Source organism: Hippocampus bargibanti, linkage group LG08 (assembly GCF_051943395.1).
Source record: "Hippocampus bargibanti isolate YZ-2025 linkage group LG08, ASM5194339v1, whole genome shotgun sequence".
In the NCBI taxonomy this organism is placed as follows: domain Eukaryota; kingdom Metazoa; phylum Chordata; class Actinopteri; order Syngnathiformes; family Syngnathidae; genus Hippocampus; species Hippocampus bargibanti.
The window spans coordinates 7799789-7820736 of record NC_142741.1 but is presented as its reverse complement, the minus strand read 5'-3'; the positions used below and the strand labels follow the sequence as shown (position 1 = coordinate 7820736).

The window sequence follows — 20948 nt, the reverse complement described above, 5'->3', positions numbered from 1 at the left end:
AAAAATGACTTTAAGTGTCCAAAATCTGCAAAAAAATTGATCTGCGAATTGGGCATCTTCAGAAAGTCCCGCCCCCTTGTTCGTGACGTCACTTCAGATTCGGAGAATATGCTTTCTTTACACATCCAGTTATGAATATGATTCAAATAGTTCTGAAGAGGAAATCATACATGTTTGCAATCGATTAAAGAATTTATTTGTGCCATTTTGAGGCAACATTGGGGGGAAATCTCTCACCCAAAAAAGAGGCACAAAATGGCGACCTCCTGTGGCCGCCTCCGTTTCCACAGGCTGATAAATTCCTTATATGGCGCTTGGACGCCCTCTTCTGGCCTTCTGGTGGCTTTTGGGTGCAACACGAGGTCCCCAGACCAAAAGATACATTGACGTGATGGAAGGACCGCTACAATGCGTCTTTTTTTACGATCAGGGGCGGTCCTTGAGTGACATCACGTACGGACTCGTCACCAACTCAAAAACAAGACTTCCTGAATATTCAGCGCGAGTCTTTAAACGTAAAATATAGCTATATGCGGTGGAATCTTTGTAAAATACGCTCAGTAGAAGTCATTTGAAGCCACAAATTATGGACACAACTTGTCCGGAGACGTCGGTTGTCCTTTAAATAAATGTATTTTATCAATTCTGTCACCACGTTCGTGTCCCTCACATGGCGGAGCATTTTCTTTCCGATGTATATTTGAAACGACGATGCTGGCACAAGTGCAAACGGGAAACATATGGAGGACGACCACAAACAGCCATATCTTTTTTTTTGTCATGGTGCATCCATCCCGAGAGCTTCCAAGTCACTCACTATCGACAAAATCCCCCCCCCCCTACACACACACATACACACACACACGCACACACACTCATCACATACAATGACGTCCTCTGCTTGTCTCTTCATCCTCCCCCACACACTGATCTGGCACCGAGAATAAACCAACGTGGTGACTTTGAAGGAAAATCTGTAAATTGGAACATGTGGCACAAAAAAATGAGGAGGAACGCCAGCGTCTATGATGTTTTTTTTTTTTTTCGTCACCTCTGTCTATAGCTCCACCTCCTACTTTCGAACGTGTACCACAGCGGATCGTCATGTTCAACGTGAGCAGCGCAAAATGACAATACCAAGTCCTGTAACTTTATCGTGGCTGTTATTCAACCTGAACAATGTATGTCATGTATTTCAAGCCTGACAAATGTTCTCGCTTCGGAATTATACACATAATATGTATTGTACAAAAAAGGCAAATTGTTCTCATTGCCATGGCAACAACAGACCGACCAACTTGGCAGGTCTTATGCAGGGTTCAGAGACGTATACGCATAATGATTTTCAACTCATTCACTGCCATTCATGAATTTATTCTGGAATTCGGGAAAATATGACATAGAGCGCCATTAACGAATTTGTTTGGGTTTTGTTTTTTTATGCTTGGGTGCCGATAGAGCGCTGGTCAGCCCTCTAGCAATATTTTTCCCTTCCACAAAGGGGCAGAATTTCCATTTTCCCCCATATTAGCGTTTGGTTACAGCTTCAGCTAAAAGCGCTATATAAACCAATATGTATGCATTGCATTGTATTTTTGACGGCTGCCCTCATTTCAAGCTGATATAACTCCAGACCCATATAACTTAGAAATTATGTGTCTAGCTTTCATTGTTGTACAGCTATTCGTGAAGGTTGTGTTTCCACTTTATGCGCTAAATACCGGTACACAAACATGGACATTTACTTTCGCTAGCCAAATAAAATGATGTGGTGGGCCTGATTTTGACACCCGTGCTGTATAGTTTGCCTAGATTTTTGAGAATTTGTTTGGAAAAGATTAATTGGATTGCCAATAATTCCTTTTGGAAATGTTGCTTTGGTTTTTGTTCTGTAACTGAGTTTTAGTCATGTTTTTGCAACTGACGAATTGTGAAATTTGTGAAAGTTCCACTTGATTCAAAATTTCCACGCCAGTATGATTTTTTTCCCCTAAACTTGAAACATATGGATGCAATAGCTCCCATTTCAAGCTCATATAACTCCAGACCCATATCATTTAGGAATTAACAGGTTTTTTTCTTGATGAAAGAAGAGTGTCTAAGGCAGGGGTGGGCAAACTTTTTGACTCGCGGGCCGCATTGGGTTCTAAAATTTGACAGAGGGGCCGGGCCAGGAGCATTTGGAGGGAGTGTTTGGGCCGGAAATACTAAACCTAAAGCATTAAAGGACAACCGACGCCTCCGGGAAAGTTATGTCCATAATTTGTAAAATTGGCTTCGGCGCAATCTTCTGCATTTTCTGGGAGCTACATTGCTGTCATTGATGGCTCGAATTGATATGGGAGGACTCCTTGAATCAATTGCAAACATTTATGCTTTCCTCTTCAGAACTATTTGAATCATATTCATAACTGGATGAGTAACAAGAAAACATCTTCTCCGAATCTGAAGCCATTGTTTTGATTCTCGAGCAAGGCAAGACGTCTTGGCGTGACGTCACGAACAAGGCGGTGGGACCTTCTGAAACTGGCCATTTCCGGATTCATTTTGAAGTCATTTTTATTGGTGTTTTTCATTTAACTAAAATATCAGTCTTCCTGTTTTGGGTATTTTAGATGCTATAAAACGTTTTTCTGATGTCAGTGGGAAACACAAAAAAATGGTGCCGGTTGTCCTTTAAATGTAGTGTGTACAAACCTCATAGCACAGTAAGAACCCAATTTATTAACTGTCTTTCAAATGTGAAAAATATCCCTGATCAGTTAATAAATTTCTCTCAAGGAATATGGCGTTTACATACTATTTCGCAGATACTTGGAGGAGGAAATGGACATAGATTAAAATAACATATGCACTGTGATTCATCAAGATTGCGTCTGTTTTTAATAAGTTTTCATTGAAGAGGCAAAGTTAAATAAATCAACATTTATTGAAAAATGGAATCACTTTCAATATTCAAAACATATTATTCCACAACGAAATATTCAAGCTCAATAATACCTACTTGTGTTAAATTCCGCCAAATCATAGATGGTTTGTCCTGACCGCGCGCTCAACAAACTCCTCACTGACGCCCTCGTCTTCACGCGCAAACAATACATGTGTACCGTCGCCAAGCACACAAACATAGGCTACCTGCAGTGAAATTTGCATACTCGGCACGGCAGCCATTCAGAAGCCTGCTTCTTTCTTCCGGACTTTCGCAAGCGTTATAAAGTCGTGCAATTGCATGTCATTTTCAAAATAGATGCACAGAACCTCAGCCCAGAAGCAAGATTCAAAAGAAGCTAACAACATATGTGACGCTACAAAACGTAAATTTACATTAAACCGTGACTGTAAAGTGCACGTGAGACTTATGAAAGGGGCTTAGTGGCTCGTAGGAAGCAATGCAAGCGTTGCATTGTGCACCACAATGACAATCGACTACTGCAGCAAAATCTAGCCATGCACATTTACCGTAAATTAAGCAATGTAGCATTTTATAGTAGGTACATTCTTGATTTAAAAAAAAAACTATACTTTGTGACAATGTTTTTAATGTGATTAGTGTGCTTCAAGTTGTGAAAAATGGGACAGGCAACTTTTCAGTTTTTTGCCCTGTTGTCCGCTAACTTTTTGTCATGAGTTTCAGACACTGTTTTTACTACAATTTGGGCAGGTTCGGCGGGCCGGATTAAAAAGCCTAACGTATGTGGCCCGCGGGCCGTAGTTTTCCCATACCTGGTCTAAGGTTTCTAACGTTGTATTAAATGTTTATATAGTCCTAAAAGTCAATATTCTATGGGCCCTGAATATTCGAGTGTCAATGACAAAAACCCTAGCATTGGAGTGGATTACACGATTGATTGGTTCATGGTTGACAGGCAAGTGCATCACTAAGAGCTGGGTGTGCGATGGCGACATCGACTGCGAGGATCGTTCGGATGAGGAGTCGTGCCAGTCGGCGACCTGCAAGCCGCCCAAGTACCACTGCGCTAACGACACGAGCATCTGCCTCACACCGGACAAGATCTGCAACAGCAAAGTGGACTGCCCCGACCGATCGGACGAAGGACCTATTTGCGGTAAGGTCAGATTCCTCCGGAGGGAATTTTTGCCTTTTGAAAATTTCTGAGGACTCAAATTGATACACAAATTGATATACTGCCGTGTGTTTCCCGAAAAGTAGTTTGTATGCCAAGATTATATTCTCGCAAATTTAATGTTTGTCAGGCGAAAAGTTCATTAGCTAAAGCAGTCGTAAACTGAGGTATCACCATATTGTAAAGTTTCGGCTTAGTGAAGGACGTACAAGGTTGGTTCATCAGTAACGAGCCAAGGAGAGGAATTTGGCCTTTAAAAGTCTGCACATTGAGATCTAAGAAAATCCACCTTCCTGCTGCGCGCATCCCGCCGGTCTGAAGTTCACGTGAATCTGACCTTTGCGCCTTAACTTTGTTAGACTTCATCCACCAAACAATTTGAATCTATTCCACAAGGTCCACCAACATTCGGGTCTTCACTATTTAGTATTTTTGCTTGTAAATTAAATGTATTATTATTATTATTTTTTTTTTTGAAATACACATTGGAAAAATCGGTAATGATCAGAATCAGAATCATCTTTATTGGCCAAGTATGTAGAACACACAAGGAATTTGTCTCCGGTAGAACATGCTGCACTAGTATCACCGTAAAAAAAATTGCAAAGAGGCACTATATACTTATGTATATTTGGGTTACTGTTTAGAGAGTAGGGGTAGAAGTTGTTGAAATGTCTGCTAGATTTTGGTGCGCATGCCTGAAAAGGTTCACAACCTTTTCAGGCGTGCGGGTGCGGAGGGTCCAGTCGCCCATTGGGATTTTTTGTGCACTTCTTTCGATTCTTTCAGTGTGCAAGTACTCGAAAGTGGGTAGGGCGGGGGCAATGATTTTTTTTTTTGAAGAAAACCTCTGAGACTCTGCGGGTTTTTTTTTTAATTCAGGCTGACAAATCAAGACCGACAAGAACTAACTGACTTTTGTGGGCTAGCCTGCTTTCCGACTGTCATTTTACAAAGTACACAATTATTCAGTGTGATTATTTTTTCACGTTTTTTTTTTTTCTTTCTTGAAAGCTGGAACCAATTAACGTAATTTCCATTCATTTGAATGGGAAGAGATGATTTGAGATTGTTCACGATAAACATGTGGCACAGTGGCTTTGCATTTCAAGTATTACGCTCCCAGTTTGGTCAGCTACCGTGACTTGTTCGGCCCCATTATATTGTTTGTCGTCCATTTTGATTTTTATCAGTGCGTATTGAGGCTCGTCGCGCCTCTGCGGAGTTGGATCACGGCACAAAAGGAAAGACAATGTGTGGAAATACGCCAGCTTAATGATCAGCAAGTGTTTGTCCGAGTGGCATACGAGACAAGAATGGGATCTCATGTGGTTCGCACTCTCCCTCTAATCTCTCCAAATGACCAGCGTAAACACGGAGTTTCATTTTCTCGAGTAGCGCAAGCCAAGCCCCATGGGTGCCCTTCACAACCCTCCAACGCTTGCGCGAGCTGAGCTGGGAAAAGAAGCCTTTTGCTCAAAGTCAATTGGGTCAAAATCGAGAAGCCTTTTGGGGTGTTGTTGCTTTTTTTGTTGTCGTTTGTCATGTATGAGTAGTGAAATTTCAGTTGACATTTTACATTAATTTCAGTTTCAGTCTACCTCATAACCCCCAGAAGAAGAAACTGCAATTTATTATAGGGATTTTCTTTTTGCATATAGTTATCTCATCTCATCTCATCTCATTTTCCGTACCGCTTATTCCTCATTAGGGTCGCGGGGGATGCTGGAGCCTATCTCAGCTGTCTTCGGGCACGAGGCGGGGGACACCCTGAATTGGTTGCCAGCCAATCGCAGGGCACACAAAGACATACAACAGTCACTCTCACACTCACACCTAGGGACAATTTGGAGTGGTCAATCTGCCTGCCATGCATGTTTTTGGAGTGTGGGAGGAAACCGGAGGACCCGGAGAAAACCCACGCGGGTCCGGGGAGAACATGCAAACTCCACACAGGGAGGCCGGACCGGGATGCGAACCGGCGACCTCTGCACTGTGAAGCCGGTGTGCTAACCACTCGACTACCGGGCCGCCCCGCATATAGTTATTAAAATATAACATAAGTATAAAAATAAGTAAATATGTAAATAAATACAGAAATACTGCTAAGAATAAACAATGAAATAAAAATAATAAATAAAAAATACACAAATAAACAAACAAATAATTGAAAAGAATAGATCTTGATTAAAAAATAGATAAATACGTATGCACACACGCACGCACGCACACATACACATACAGAGAGTGGAGGTGTTCCACACCTCTGCGCACGTCGATCGTCTTCAACGATACTTTTTCCGTGATGGGACCGAAAAAGACCCCACCACAGGCTCGTGTTCAGCCGAAGAAGACACAAAACAAAATTACAGTCGAGGAGAAGAAGGAGATCATTGAGAAAAACGAACGAGGTGTTTGTGGCGTCACAGGTGTGCACCGCGACTTTCATGTGAGTCTCATCCTGACACATTTCTCACGCTGTGTGTCACTTCCCTGAGAGTAACTTTCTACTACCGCTCTACAAAGAACCCGGTACCGATATGCTAAGTCCACCATTGCTACCATCCAAAGCAACAAAGCTTAACACAAAGGTGTTATTTACTCGATGCTTTCACGTGACTAATGACACCGACTTGTCACGTGCGAGTTGAAAGCTGGGGCGGGGCCGCCGCTCCCGACCTCCGTCAGCTGATATCAATCCCCTAATCACCGATACTGGGACATTTCAACAAGTCGCTGTAACCTCACCAGTGACATGATTACGACGCTTCACGCCTCGCCAGTGTCTTGGACTTGCCAGCACAAGACTTTGCTTCGCCCGAGGTGATTGTTAGCCGCGATCGCGTAAGTTCGTTGCTTTTCGGGATCGAGTTTTTTCCACCCCCACGTGCCATTTTATTTTGCCTAGCTTGATAGGCTGGACGGATCGCCCCCGCCCGCCTTCTTTTGGCGGGTCTGTGGAATCATCGGACTCGCGCCATTTGTTGTAATAAAAGCACCTACGTCTCTGCCGCCTACTTTAGGATCCAACCCCTTTTATTAAAGTTCGAGTCAGCTATCCCTGTCACGCTCGGAACGTGACAGTATCATTGTGTTCAGCTGACAGAAAAGAATTGGCATGTGTTACCCTTCGATCCTTGAAAGCAGCATCGAAGAATTTGTGATGTGCAGGCTTTTATTGATCAGTTCCTTTCTGAAAAGACTGTGGCTACGAGAATCATCAACATGATGAATGGTAACGTGATGTCTCAGTTTCATAAGACCTTAGAAGTCAGAAAGCAACAGGTGTCAATTAAGAGCCATCAACGACAATCACAAATGTAAATGAAGTGACTTTATTAATACAGTGCAGTGTATTACAATACAGTAGCATATTTATTATTCATATGATAAGGTATGTTGTGTGTAGTTTTAAGGCTTATTTAGTTGAAAATTATATTTTATGGAGACCTGGGAACGGATTATTCTCATTTTAATGGTTACATGAATGAATGAATGAATGAATGAATGAATGAATGAATGGATGAATGAATGCTAAGAATAAACAATGAGAAAACAATGAATGAAGACATACATACACAAACAAATAAACAAATACATAAATGATAAGAATATATAATGATAAAAACAAATAAATAAATAAATGCTAAGACTAAACAATGATAAAAACAATAAATACGTACATACACAAATAAATAAATGATAAGAATAGATAAAGATAAAATAAACAAATAAATAATTACATAAATAAATACATAAATGAATAAATACATACATAAATGACGAAATAAATAAATGCTCAGAATAGACAATGATAAAACAAAAAATAAATTAATTATGAGTGTGTTTATATTTGTGTGTTTAATTATTATTAAACACACAAATAAATACATAATAAAACACAAATAAACAAAAATAAATACATACATAAATAAGCAAATAAATAAATAAATGCATAAATAAATAAATACATAAATATCAAATCTAATAAAAATGAACTAAAATGTGGCATTTTTAAAATACAATTAAAACTAACTGAATTAAAAACACACAGTAAATATCAAAACAAACTGAAAGCAAACTATCATTGTAACTTGACAACTATTATATATCCAGTATGTACAGTATATACAGTATCTGACTGATTATTTCCCTCTGTGCCGAGGCAGCATTACACGATCCATATTTTAAAAAAACAGGCTTCCTAGAACATACCTCAGCCAACTATTTCCTCTGCCAGCATTCCAATTGTGACTTGTTGCCATTTTGTTTCCCCCAAGACGTGTGCCTGGTGGCTCGCGGGGGCTGCAGCCACACATGCACGGTGGCGCCGGGCAAAGGGGTTGTGTGTTCCTGTCCGCCGGGACTTCACCTGGACTCCGGCAACAAGACGTGCGAGGTGGTGGACTACTGCGGCCACCACCTGAAGTGTAGCCAAGTGTGCCAGCAGTACAAGACCACAGTCAAGTGCTCCTGTTATCCCGGATGGAGGCTCGACCCCGATGGCGACAGCTGCCACAGCACAGGTGACGCGGGGGGTACAGGGGGCAAACATGCTGAACTGCACATGTGCCGCCTCTCAATTTATAAAAAAAAACTAATCATCTCCTTTAAGGAGCTCACCGCTTCCCATCTAGACTTGATGCCACGCCATCTTTCGGGAAAAATGGCTTCCACAAGTCGCCCTCATTTTCTATTAGCATGTCAATGGGATTTGACATTGACTGTTAGCATCAGCTAACCGTTTCGAAAACAAATTATATTCTTAACTCATTCACTGACATTCACAAATGTATTCGGGAATTGAGAATATGAGAGCGCCATTCCCAAATTTGTTTGGGTTTTGGTTTTTCATGCTTGGGTTCCGATAAAGCGCTGGTCAGACCTTTTGGCACCGTTTTTCCCTTCCACAAGGGGGCAGCATTTCCACTTTTTCCATGTTAGCATTTTGTTCCAGCTACAGCTGTTGTTAAAGCAGTACCTAACTATATAAACCAATATGGATATATTGCAATGTATTTTGGACAGCTGCCCTCATTTCAAGCTCAGATAACTCCAGAGCCATATAATTTAGGAATTAACTCATTTTTTATGATGATCTGGCAGTTTTCCCTGCCCTATTGTTAAAGCGCTGTATGTATCAATATGTATGTATTGTATTGGATTGGATTGGATTTGCCTTTATTAGTCGTGCAGTGGAGAAATTTACATTTCACAGCAGCGAAGTTATGAAAGGTATTGTATTGTATCAAAGTCAAAGTCAAAGTCAAAGTCAGCTTTATTGTCAAATATGCTAATATGTATGACATACAGCACAGATGAAATTACTGTCCTCTCGGACCCAGCATGCAAGGCACTTATAATTACTTTAACAAACATAATAAACATGAAAACGCCAATTTGCCGAGAGAGGGGAGCCGCTGCGTGTTCACGCGCCGCCATCTTGGGGAAAAAAATAAACATAACAAATATGACAACACAAAGACACAGAGTTATTCATTCTTCAGGACTTGCTGTACCCTCTCTGTGATGACATGAAGCAGTTCTAGTTGAAAGAGGAGAGGTATATTGTACACCCGCCCGTATTTCACGCTCAGATAACTCCAGACCCATATAACTTGGGAATTAACTATTTTCTGATGAAAGAAGTCATTCTAAGGTTTTTAACGCTGTATTGAATGTTTATATAGTCCTAAAACTCAATATTCTGTGGGTCTTGGAATTCAAGCGACAATGACAAAAACCCTGGCACTGGAGTGGACACATTTTTTTTGTGAATGAGTGAGCCTGCGATGTTGCACTCTTCAATATAATCAAGCTTCTTGTTTTCTCTGACCCCCCACCTCGCTTCCCACTCCCCACGCTCTTTCATTCAGATCCCTTTGAGGCTTTCATCATATTCTCCATTCGTCACGAGATAAGACGGATAGACCTTCACAAGAGGGACTACAGCCTGCTTGTGCCGGGGTTGAGAAATACCATCGCGTTGGATTTCCACTTTAGTCGCAGCCTCCTTTACTGGACCGATGTGGTCGAAGATAAAATCTACAGGGGGAGGCTCTCTGAGACGGGAGGTAGGCCGACAGCGTACGTTGGGTAATATCGCCGCTCCTGAGAGCCTCGTGGGTGACAGTTCTTGGGCTACATGCTTTCATTTTTATGGGCTCAGGCGTGACCGGCATTGAGGTGGTCATACAACATGGTCTGGCTACACCAGAAGGTTTAGCCGTGGACTGGATCACGGGAAAACTGTACTGGATCGACAGTAATCTGGACCAGATCGAGGTGGCTGAACTCAACGGACATCTGCGCGCCACGCTGATTGCTGGAGGGATGGAGCATCCACGGGCCATCGCTCTGGACCCCGTGCAAGGGTATGCAACTTGCCTCCCAGCGTTGCTATCATCATCTGGCAAGGGAATCTCCTGAGATTCCAATATTATTATTTTTTGGTTGATTGTTGATACTGAAAACTGAAATTTTGAGGATCTATTTTGTCGAAGGCCCCAATGTCATCTTCCCCAAAATATTTGCTAAAATGTCTTATGCCGATTAAAAAGAAAGAAAAGGTCAGGAAAAGACGACTTGAACATTTTAAACTTCATGGGGTTAACCCACAGGTGTCCAAGTCAAGGCCCGGGGGCCAAATGTGGTCTTGTGTCCGAATCAAACTTTAGCATGCAAATTTCATCATGCATGCTAAAGTACAAAGCAAAATTTTAAATTAGCATATGTATATCATCGATGAAAAGGTTTCTTCAGCCGTCATCTGTACTTCTTTGAAGGTGTCGGACGTTTCGCTTCTTATCCAAGGTGCTTCGTCAGCAAACTAAAGTCTTACTGGTAGTTTAGGCTCTATATATATAGATCCCTACTGTCCAGTCATGGCGGTGCCGGACTCTGCTATGATAGGACCCTGCTCTCATGTTGGGGGGAGCAGAGGACTACTCCCTCCCACTCCACTGATTGTTCCTATTGTTCTGACTAACGACTGGCCTAAATGCCCCACTTCCACCGGTATCACCTCATCAATATTCCTAATCCTATTTTGCTTTAGTAGGCTATTGTACGAACGATCCAAATTGAACCTGACCCCACCAAACCGGTTTAATGAATGATTGAGTTGTTTTATGAAAATTGCTTCTTATACTCCCCTTTCAAACCATCTGTTCTTTCGCGAAGATCGTCGTCATTGTGGTCAAATGTGGTTGCTCGCTTTTAGGTGCATATGTACTGCCGATTGAAGCCCACTAGTATTATCCCTGCGATGTTGATAAAGTCTTTTTTTGAGAATTTGTTTAGTCTCCCCAATGTATTGAAGAAACAATGTATTGAATAAACTACATTACTTTTCATTTGGCAGCCTATCTTTTGTATGCACTCATTTCTGCCTTAAATTGTTTATCGGTTTGAAATAAGTAGGAATTTTGTGTTGCCAAAGGACTCTTTGTAGTTTTTCAGAAACTCCTGCAATGTAAGGCTACTCCTCTCCTTTTTTGTCTTCAGAATTTTTGGTTTCATTCCCTATTCTTTCTTTCTGACATTTGTTAAATGACCACTGAGGGTACCCACAGTTTGTGAGTGCTCTCCTGATATGTTTTGACTCCTTTTCTCTACCTTCAACGCTTGTTGGTATTAGTTTAGCCCTATGCTGGAGGGTTCTGATAATTCCTAGTTTCTGTTGTAAAGGGTGGTTAGAATCGAAAAGTAAGTATTGGTCAGTGTGCGTAGCCTTCCTAAAGACTTCTGTTTTTAGCGCTCTGTCCTCTTTTATAATTACTTTACAATCCAAAAAGGCTAGTTGGTTCTCTTTAATGTCCTCACGAGTAAATTTAATGTTGATGTCTACCGAGTTGAGGTGATCTGTGAAGGATTGAATTTCTTGTTTCTTAATTATGACAAACGTATCGTCCACATATCTAAACCAGTATCTAGGTTTTGTCCCCGGGAAGGATGTGAGGGCCTGTTTCTCCATCTCTTCCATTTACAGATTAGCCACTATGGGTGAAACTGGTGAGCCCATAGCACAACCCTAAATTGAAAATACGTAGTATTAAGGCAGATTTCCAATAATTGGCAGATGTGGTCCGGTTTAAGTTTGGTTCTTTCATGCATAGAAACGTCCGCCAGCAGTCTCGTCCTCACCACTGAGACTGCTGCTGGGGTTGGGACAGATGTAAAGAGAGAAGTCACATCATAAGATGCCAATGTTTCCTCAGGTTCCAATATGAGGTCTTTGATCCTCTCTACAAACCCTGTGGTGTTCTCTACGTGATATTCTGTGTTACCAACCAACGGAGCTAAGATAGTCTTTAAATATTTGGCTACATTGTATGTAGAGGAGTCAATGCTACAAACAATGGGTCTGAGGGGGAACCCTTCTTTATGTATTTTTGGCAGGCCATAGATACATGACGTGGCCTCTCCCGGGTATAATCTAAAATACATCTGTTTGTCTATATGTTTACCTTTCTCTAACTTTTGTAACTGGAGTTAATTGAAATGAGAATGGCAGATGTCCAAAATACATTGCAATACATACACATTGGTTATATAGCGCTTTAACAACAGCTGAAGCTGGAACATAACGCTAACATTGAAAACACAAAAATGCTGCCCCCTTGCGGAAAAAAGAAAATAGAGCCAGAAGTCATGGCCAGTGCTTTATCAGCACCCAAACATGAAAAAAACAAAACCAATTCGTGAATGCCCCTCTACGTCATATTTTCAATTCCATTTTCAATTTCAATTATTTCATTCCTTTCATCACTTTGCTGCTGTGAAATGTAAATTTCTCCACTGTGAGACTAGTAAAGGCATATCCAATCCAATCCAATCCAATTATTTGTATTCCCCTCTTGAAAAGCCGATTTTGGGTTTGGTTCACTTATTTATCTTAATCCATCGCAAAAATGATGTCTGAATGCAGGGGGTGTAAAACTTCCCTGTCATGTTGTTTCAAAAACAACCCTCGTCCTCGTCATCGAACGGGCAGCGGAGTGATCAGTCACGAGCGCCGTCCAGCATGCAGATGCGCGTAACATTGATATTCCGTGGTATGTACGGCGCTTTCAAATAGGGAGCGTATCCCTGATTAATGCACCGCCGTGCTTGAACTCTGACTATATACCAAGGCCATTTATATTTTGAGATTAAAGCAAAACCCCCGACATTCCAAAAATCAATTTAACACTCTTAAGACTTGCGTAATCTTCTCCTGCTCACTCCCCTCTGCTACCCTTAACACATTTGGGAAGGACGGCTAAACGTGATAGCAATTTTGGCAGAGGATTAATGGCTACTCTCCATGTGCTTCCATGCCCAAGCAATCATTCTAATTTAATTACTTGAATCCACTCAATGCAGTGGTTCATCGATCGGCGAGACCTTATCAAGCTGATGCGCCGATTGAGTCCCGGATGAGGCTCAGCGGTGTCCACCGATCGCTTCGGTGACGTCATGTCGTTCTTTTTGCCGTCTTTAGTTGTTGACGTTGGTTGGCGAGCTGATACGGACTCTAGATTCTATTCAGAGGCGTGTACGCTGTTCGTTGTCAGACCTCATTGAGCTCTGAAAAGTCCTAGTCTAACAGATGGTCTCCCGTTTTAAGGTCTGCAACAGCAGACTGCATCTGTCCAGAGGAGTAGTCGGTCGCTCGCAAGTGCAATTTGTTTTGTTTTCTCCAACAATGCCGTAGTTTGGTTCGCGACAACTTTACTCGCTGGTTTGAATGCCGTGGATCATGATAAGCAAGTGGTGTCGTGCTCTCCGGTGGCAGGATTCTCTTCTGGACGGACTGGGACGCCACGTTCCCACGAATCGAGGCTGCATCCATGAGTGGACAAGGTCGCCATATCGTCTTCAAAGATATGGAGATCGGTGCCTGGCCCAATGGACTGACTTTGGATCATCTGGAGAAGAGGATCATTTGGACCGATGCACGGTACGGAAGCTTTTAACGTGACAGTCTCCCCACCCTTCAATGTTGACACGGTTTATTCTAACAGTTCGGACGCCATTTTCTCGGCGCTCTACGACGGCACCGGCGTCATCGAGATCCTCAAGGGCCATGAATATCTGTCCCACCCTTTCGCCGTCTCCGTCTTTGGAGGAAATGTCTACTGGACGGATTGGAGGACCAATACTTTGGCGAGAGCTAATAAATGGACGGGGCAAAACGTCACCGTCATCCAGAAGACGAGCGCGCAGCCTTTTGACCTGCAGATCTTCCACTCCAGTCGGCAGCCGCAAGGTGAGCAGTTAAGGACTCGGTGAGTGACCTCGTGTCGAGAGACCACGTGGTTATTGTTTGTGACCATTTTTTTCAAGAGCACAAACAGGCTAAAATGATTATTAGGCTAATTCAGCCAGTCCTGGCTTTTCCATGCTTCAGATTTGTGTGTCGTTTGTTTGTTTCCTGGAATAATTTATTACATAACACTGTTCCCTGTATGTGAGACTTAATTGTCGATAAACAGTAGATCAATGGTTTCAAACTTATTTTGCGCCGTGGGCCACATTGTAGTTCCGGTTTCCTCTCGGGGGCCATCACGAATTTGGGGAAGCCATTAGAATCTTTAATCCCTTCCACATTTTACATATAGATAAATAAAAAATAATGGCTGTTATTGTGATTTACATGGGACAATTTGAAATTTTGATTCAGAATTGACATTCAAATTTCACAAGTTTAATTTGCTTTCACTGGCCGAATAAAACGACCTAGTGGGCCAGATTGCCCATGGGCAAGGCACCCAAGTACCACTGCGACACCTTTGCTGTAGATTTTGCTCAGAGTTTTGAGAATCTGATTGGAACACATTAATTGGCTTGCCATTATTTCCTATGTGGAATTTTGCTTTGGTGTTTGTTCTGTCATTCAGTTTTAGTCACGTTTTTGGAACAGACGAATCGTGAAATTTGAAATTCCATGTTATTCTTTTTATTATTTTATTAATACCCCTGTCGGTGTGATTTTTTTTTTTTTTTTGCTCTAAAGTTTGAATCATTGCAAAAGCGACCCAAATATTCGGCATATATTTTTTAAATGAATTAAAATCTCGAAAAAGATTAACCACCTCTGTCAAAATATGAAACCCGGTTTTGGTTTTTGTTCTGTAGTTCAGTTTTAGTCACATTTTTGGAACCAAAGAATCGCGAAATTTGAAGTTCCATGTTATATAAAGTTCCCACATGAGTATGATTTTTTTCAATCTCAAACTTGAAACATATGGATCCAAAAGCAACCCGAATATTTGCCATAAATGAATTAAAATATGTCAAGAGATAAACCACCTCAAATATTCTAATGATTTTTTTCCATTCAAAGCCATAAAGTAATCTAATCTGGGGAACCTTCATGTTCCTTGTCATTGGCGCCCAAATTTCCACAGTGCGACTCAGTTGGGGTGCCAACCGTGCAGCGCGCATAAATGACTATTATCATCATGGTAATCACGTTAATGTCGACGTAATGCTTCCTCTGCTTCCCCTCAATGTGTCGCCAATTAATTACCAGTTCCTTCCCATCGCTGCATTAGCATTATTGTGCACCAGAGATAAATGTCATCAAATTGGGGTCTGTGTTCCTCAAGAAGAGCGTGCCTAATCCTTTCTCACATTTCAAAAAAAAAAATGGTGTCGATGTGTGCGTGTATGTACGTGATGCTTTCGCGCACCCCGAACATTCCGGTGAGAGGAATGGTTGTGATGCGATACGACAAAGAATGGAAAATTTCCCAGTTGGTTTCAGACGCCGCTGAATCTACGTTTCACTGGAGGCTCTCCAAGCACAAAGTGGCGCGGTTGCTTCAGTCGGCGAACAATCGCCCGCCGATTAGAAAGCGCACAACCCTCATTTGCATAACCCGCACATAATTGACAGTGACCAGCGACGACCACCGCAAAAAAAGCCGTCTCCAAAGAAAGGAGTCCCCGAAATGCGTTCCATGTGTAGCTTATTGTGGGCCACGTGCTAGCGTTTTCATTAGCTTAACGCTAAGGGCTCGCAAATGCTCACGTTATCACGGGCATTTTATCTTTGTCAGAATCAGAAAGCCTTTAACTCATTCGCTGCCATTCACAAATTTATTCGGGAATTGAAAATATGACATAGAGCGCCGTTCCCGAATTTGTTCGGGTTTTGTTTATCATGCATTGCGTGCCGATAAAGCGCTGGCCAGACCTCTGGCAATGTTTTTTCATTTCCCTTTTGCATGTTAGCGCTTTGTTCAAGCTTCAGCTGTTGTTCAAGCGCTATAGAAACCAATATGTATGTATTGCATTGTATTTTGGACAGCTGCCCTCATTTCAATCTCATATATCTCCAGGACCATATAATTTAGGAATTAACTTTTCTTTCTGATGATCTAGCAAAGTTTTCCCTCCCTTGTTAAAGCGCTATATGAATCAACATGTATGTATTGTATTATATTGTATTTTGGACACATGCCCCTATTTCAAGCTCATATACCTCCAGACCCATATAACTTAGGAATTAACTTTTTTTTCTGATGAAAGAAGTAATTCGAAGGTTCTTAACACTGTATTGAATGTTTATGTAGTCCTAAAAGTTTTTTTGATTATTTTTGTTTTTTGGACTTCAAGATGGCATTCCTGTATTTTGTTTTTCAACGTACAGTGATACCTCGGTTCTCGACCATAATTCGTTCCAGGACCCTGTTCAAAAAGCGATTTGTTCGAACACCGAAACCATCTCTTTGCCCCTGAAACTTGCGAGTTGAGGGGGGAGGGGCTGCTTCTCCCGGCCACCCTCAACCTGCTGTCAATTCTCTAATCACGGACACGGGGCATTTATACGGTTCACGATCACCTCGCCAATGCCGGATGATTGACTCAACTCGCCACCATACCTGGACTCTTCCTTTGATGCGCGAGTGTATCCGGTCCGAGGTATTTTCCCTGCGTCCCGTAAATGTATGTCATCTTCCGGGATTGCGTAATTTTGCACCCTCGTGTGCCATTTGCTTTTTTGCGCGGTAAGCAGGTCGGATCACCCCCTGCCTTCTTACTCGCTGTGTTTTCTTTTATTTGTGAATAAACATCCTGTTTGGGTAGTACGTCTCTGCCTGCTTTGGGATCCCAAACATTCCACTACGTTCCGACGAGTCAGCTGCTGTCACTCTCGCTCGGAACGTGACAGCTACGGATGACTCGGCTACAGGATGTTCTTTTCTCTTAAAATATCTATCCAATGACACTTGCTCTCACTCCCACAGCCACATCACTAGATTTCACATCCTCCTTATTCTTTAATATCGTACTGATCGTAGATTTCACTATGCTGTATTCCCTCGCCAGATCAGACACTCGCACACCTCCTTCATATTTTGCGATTATTTCTTTCTTAAATGCAATAGTTGTATGCACTACTTTTCTTTTGTCACTTTTAGCAGCAGTTACTTTCTTTGGAGGCATGATTAGGGGCTAAAACTATTCGTACACCTATATTAAGCACCCCACCCTCGCGTACGCACTCACACGTCGTATTGGCGTTTGAACACCGATTGGTATTCGAACTATCCATCCATCCATTTTCCGTACCACTTATTCCTCAGTAGGGTCACGGGGGGTGCTGGAGCCTATCCCAGCTGTCTTCGGGCACAAGGCGGGGGACACCCTGAATTGGTTGCCAGCCAATCGCAGGGCACATAAAGACATACAACAGTCATTCTCACATTCCTCAGTAGGGTCACGGGGGGTGCTGGAGCCTATCCCAGCTGTCTTCGGGCACAAGGCGGGGGACACCCTGAATTGGTTGCCAGCCAATCGCAGGGCACATAAAGACATACAACAGTCATTCTCACACTCACACCTAAGGACAATTTAGAGTGTTCAATCTGCCTGCCATGCATGTTTTTGGATTGTGGGAGGAAACCCACACAGGCCCGGGGAGACGATGCAAACTCCACACAGGGAAGCCGGGGTGGGACGCGAACCGTTGACCTCTGCACTGTGAAGCCGGTGTGCTAACCACTCGAGCCGCCGTATTAGAACTACGAAGCAAGAATATCTCAAATATTTTGTTTGAACTGTGAGGCGCTGGAGAACTGAAGTACCACTGTATTTCTTTCCTTTCCTCTTCCTTTCAAAACTTTGCTGCTGTGAATTTCTCCACTGAGAGATGAATAAAGGTACAATCCAATCCAATCCAAAACTTAATATTTGTGGGTCCTGGAATTTGAGTTACAATGACAAAAACCCTGGCACTGGAGCGGACACATTTTTGCACATCGTCTGGCAGTGAATGAGTTAATAGTCCCACAATGGGGACATTTGCAAGTGTTAAAAACAAAAACAACACAAAAACAACCAACAAAAGCAAGGCTCGTGAGAGCACTTATTGATGGCTGCCTACTCGGGCGCCATCTTGGACTTCATTTGCAGGTATAGGATACTGGATATATTTACACGTAGGTTCCATAAATATCGAGTATAAATCTTCACACGTCCGTTCTGTCAGCGAGATATCAACCGGGATAAAAAAAAGCTTTCAGAAGTCTGTTTACCGTTTGTTGAACAGTACACAGACCGAATCATTCTGGAAAGTTCAGATCCACCATCTGCTCAGGAAATGCAAACACAAGCCCAAAATGTTCCAACTGTCATCAAGTTCATATATTTGTATGTCTGCGTGTACGCTGTCGCCCTTGCAATTCATTTATTTATTACAAAAAAAACACAAAATTATAACTCATTCGCTGCCAATTGTGCAAAAATTTGTCCCCTCCAGTGCCAGGGTTTTTGTCATTGTCACTTGAATTCCAGGACCCACAAAATATTGAGTTTTAGGACGGCATAACAATTCAATACAGCGTTAGAAAGCTTAAACCCTCTTCTTTCGTGAGACAAATAGAGTTAATTCCTAAGTTATATGGGTCTGGCGTTATATGAGCTTGAAATGGGGCAGATGTACAAAATGCAATGTAATACATAAGTATTGGTTTGTATGATGCTTTAACAACAGCGGAAGCTAGAACAAATTGCTAACATGGAAAAATGGAAATCTGCCCCCTTGTGGAAAGGAAAAAACATTGCCAGAGGCCATGGCCATCGCTTTATCAACACCCAAGCATGAAAAAACAAAACCCGAACAAATTCTGAAATGGCGCTCTATGTCATACAGTAAAGTCTCGTTATATCGATATCGGTTATATCGATATTACCGCTTATTACGATACTATTTTCATTTCCTTTGCACATTTCTAGTCTTTTTATGTATAATTAGTACCGTTTAGTCCGATACCCGGTTATTACGAGAATCCGGTTATTACGGTGCTCCTTTTCATCCCCCGCCGGCCATTTTTGTTGTTTATATTGATATATCCGTCGCGCCATTGGTCAACTTGGTCACGTGTCTTGTTATGTGAGCCGCCATCGGTCGCGCCATTGGTCGACTTGGTCACATGAGCCGCCATCGGTCGCGCTATTGATCGACTTGGCCGTGTGACTTTGTCACGTGACACGCCATCGGTCGCGCCATTGGTCAACTTGGTCACGTGTCTTGGTTACGTGTCACGCCATCAGTCGCGCCATTGGTCGACTTGGTCAGGTGACTTGGTTACGTGCCCAGCACCCGTGTAGCAGAGCCATTTTCATTTTCAGACGCTAGCTCATGTGTAGCAGACGAGATTGAAGTGTTTGTGTTAAAAGGTAAAAATGGGAAGCAGAAGAAGATTGATGACTTTTTTAAATTGTATACATAATACAGTAAGATGTAAGCGTTGCAGTTTCCCTGTTGTGTTATGTACATGCCCACTGTACTGTATATGAATGCAATCGTTTTTTGCAACAATGTTTCTTGTTTTGTCTTCTGAAGCGCGATGATTTTGAAAATTATTAACATTCCATACTGTGTATTAAAGGACAGCCGATGTCACTTTTTATTCAAATGCAAATAAAAATGACTTCACGCCAAGACGTCTTGCATTGCTTGTGAATCCAAACAATGGCTTCAGATTCGGATAATATGCTTTCTTGTTACACATCCAGTTATGAATATGTTTCAAATACACTGTAGTTCTGAAGATTAAAGCATACATGTTTACAATCATTAAAGAATTATATGTGCCATTTTGAGGCAACATTGGGTGAACATCTCTCACCCCAAAAAAAAGGGAGCTAATGGCCAGCTCCGTTTCTTATATGGCGCTTGGCTGCCCTCTTTTGGCGGCTTTTGTTTAATGCAGTTCGGCGCAGGAGAGGATATATCGATAGTCCCGGTTATATCGATATTTTTTCGGACTCCCTTGAATATCGATATAACGAGACTTTACTGTACTTTCAATTCCCAAATAAATTTGTGAATGGCATTGAATGAGTTAAAAAAAAATAAAAAAATGATGTATTTTAAAAAATGATATTCATGGCAACCCAAAAGACTCGTGTGTCAAATCATCTTTCTACATTGAAATCCATTCCAACATTCAAAATTTAAAAAAACATGTATATATATTTTTTTAAATATTATTTTAATATTTTCACCCAGGTGTAATAACTTCCACCTTTTTTAACAAGTCTCGTCATATTGCCTGTCTACATGTATTTCTCCATATTTTGTGTTCCTGCAAGGTATCATAATATTTTAGAAACTTTTGGCTAGTTGCTTCTGTGAAAACAGAAAAAATAAAATGTTTTTTGGAAACAGTTAGCCGATGCTAACAGACTATATAAAATCCCATTGACATACTAATAGAAAATGAGAGTGACTTGTGGAAGTCATTTTCACTCAACAAATATACATATCAATACAGTGATACCTCGGCTTACGAAAACTTTAGCTAACGAACCTTTCGCCTTACGAACGTTAAATTCGCGAGAATATAATATTGACATACAAACTAT

The 20948-nt window shown here is 41.8% G+C and overlaps 1 protein-coding gene across 1 annotated transcript in view; it reads left to right on the top strand.

The window, feature by feature from the left end:
- LOC148894497 (low-density lipoprotein receptor-related protein 1B-like) overlaps positions 1-20948 on the top strand; it is a 334893-nt gene that overhangs the window by 137881 nt on the left and 176064 nt on the right. The window contains exons 23-28 of the mRNA XM_089002179.1: positions 3867-4067; positions 8366-8611; positions 9962-10159; positions 10255-10459; positions 13864-14028; positions 14093-14337. Coding sequence (XP_088858305.1) covers positions 3867-4067; positions 8366-8611; positions 9962-10159; positions 10255-10459; positions 13864-14028; positions 14093-14337 — 1260 coding nt within the window. The remainder of the gene's footprint in view (positions 1-3866; positions 4068-8365; positions 8612-9961; positions 10160-10254; positions 10460-13863; positions 14029-14092; positions 14338-20948) is intronic.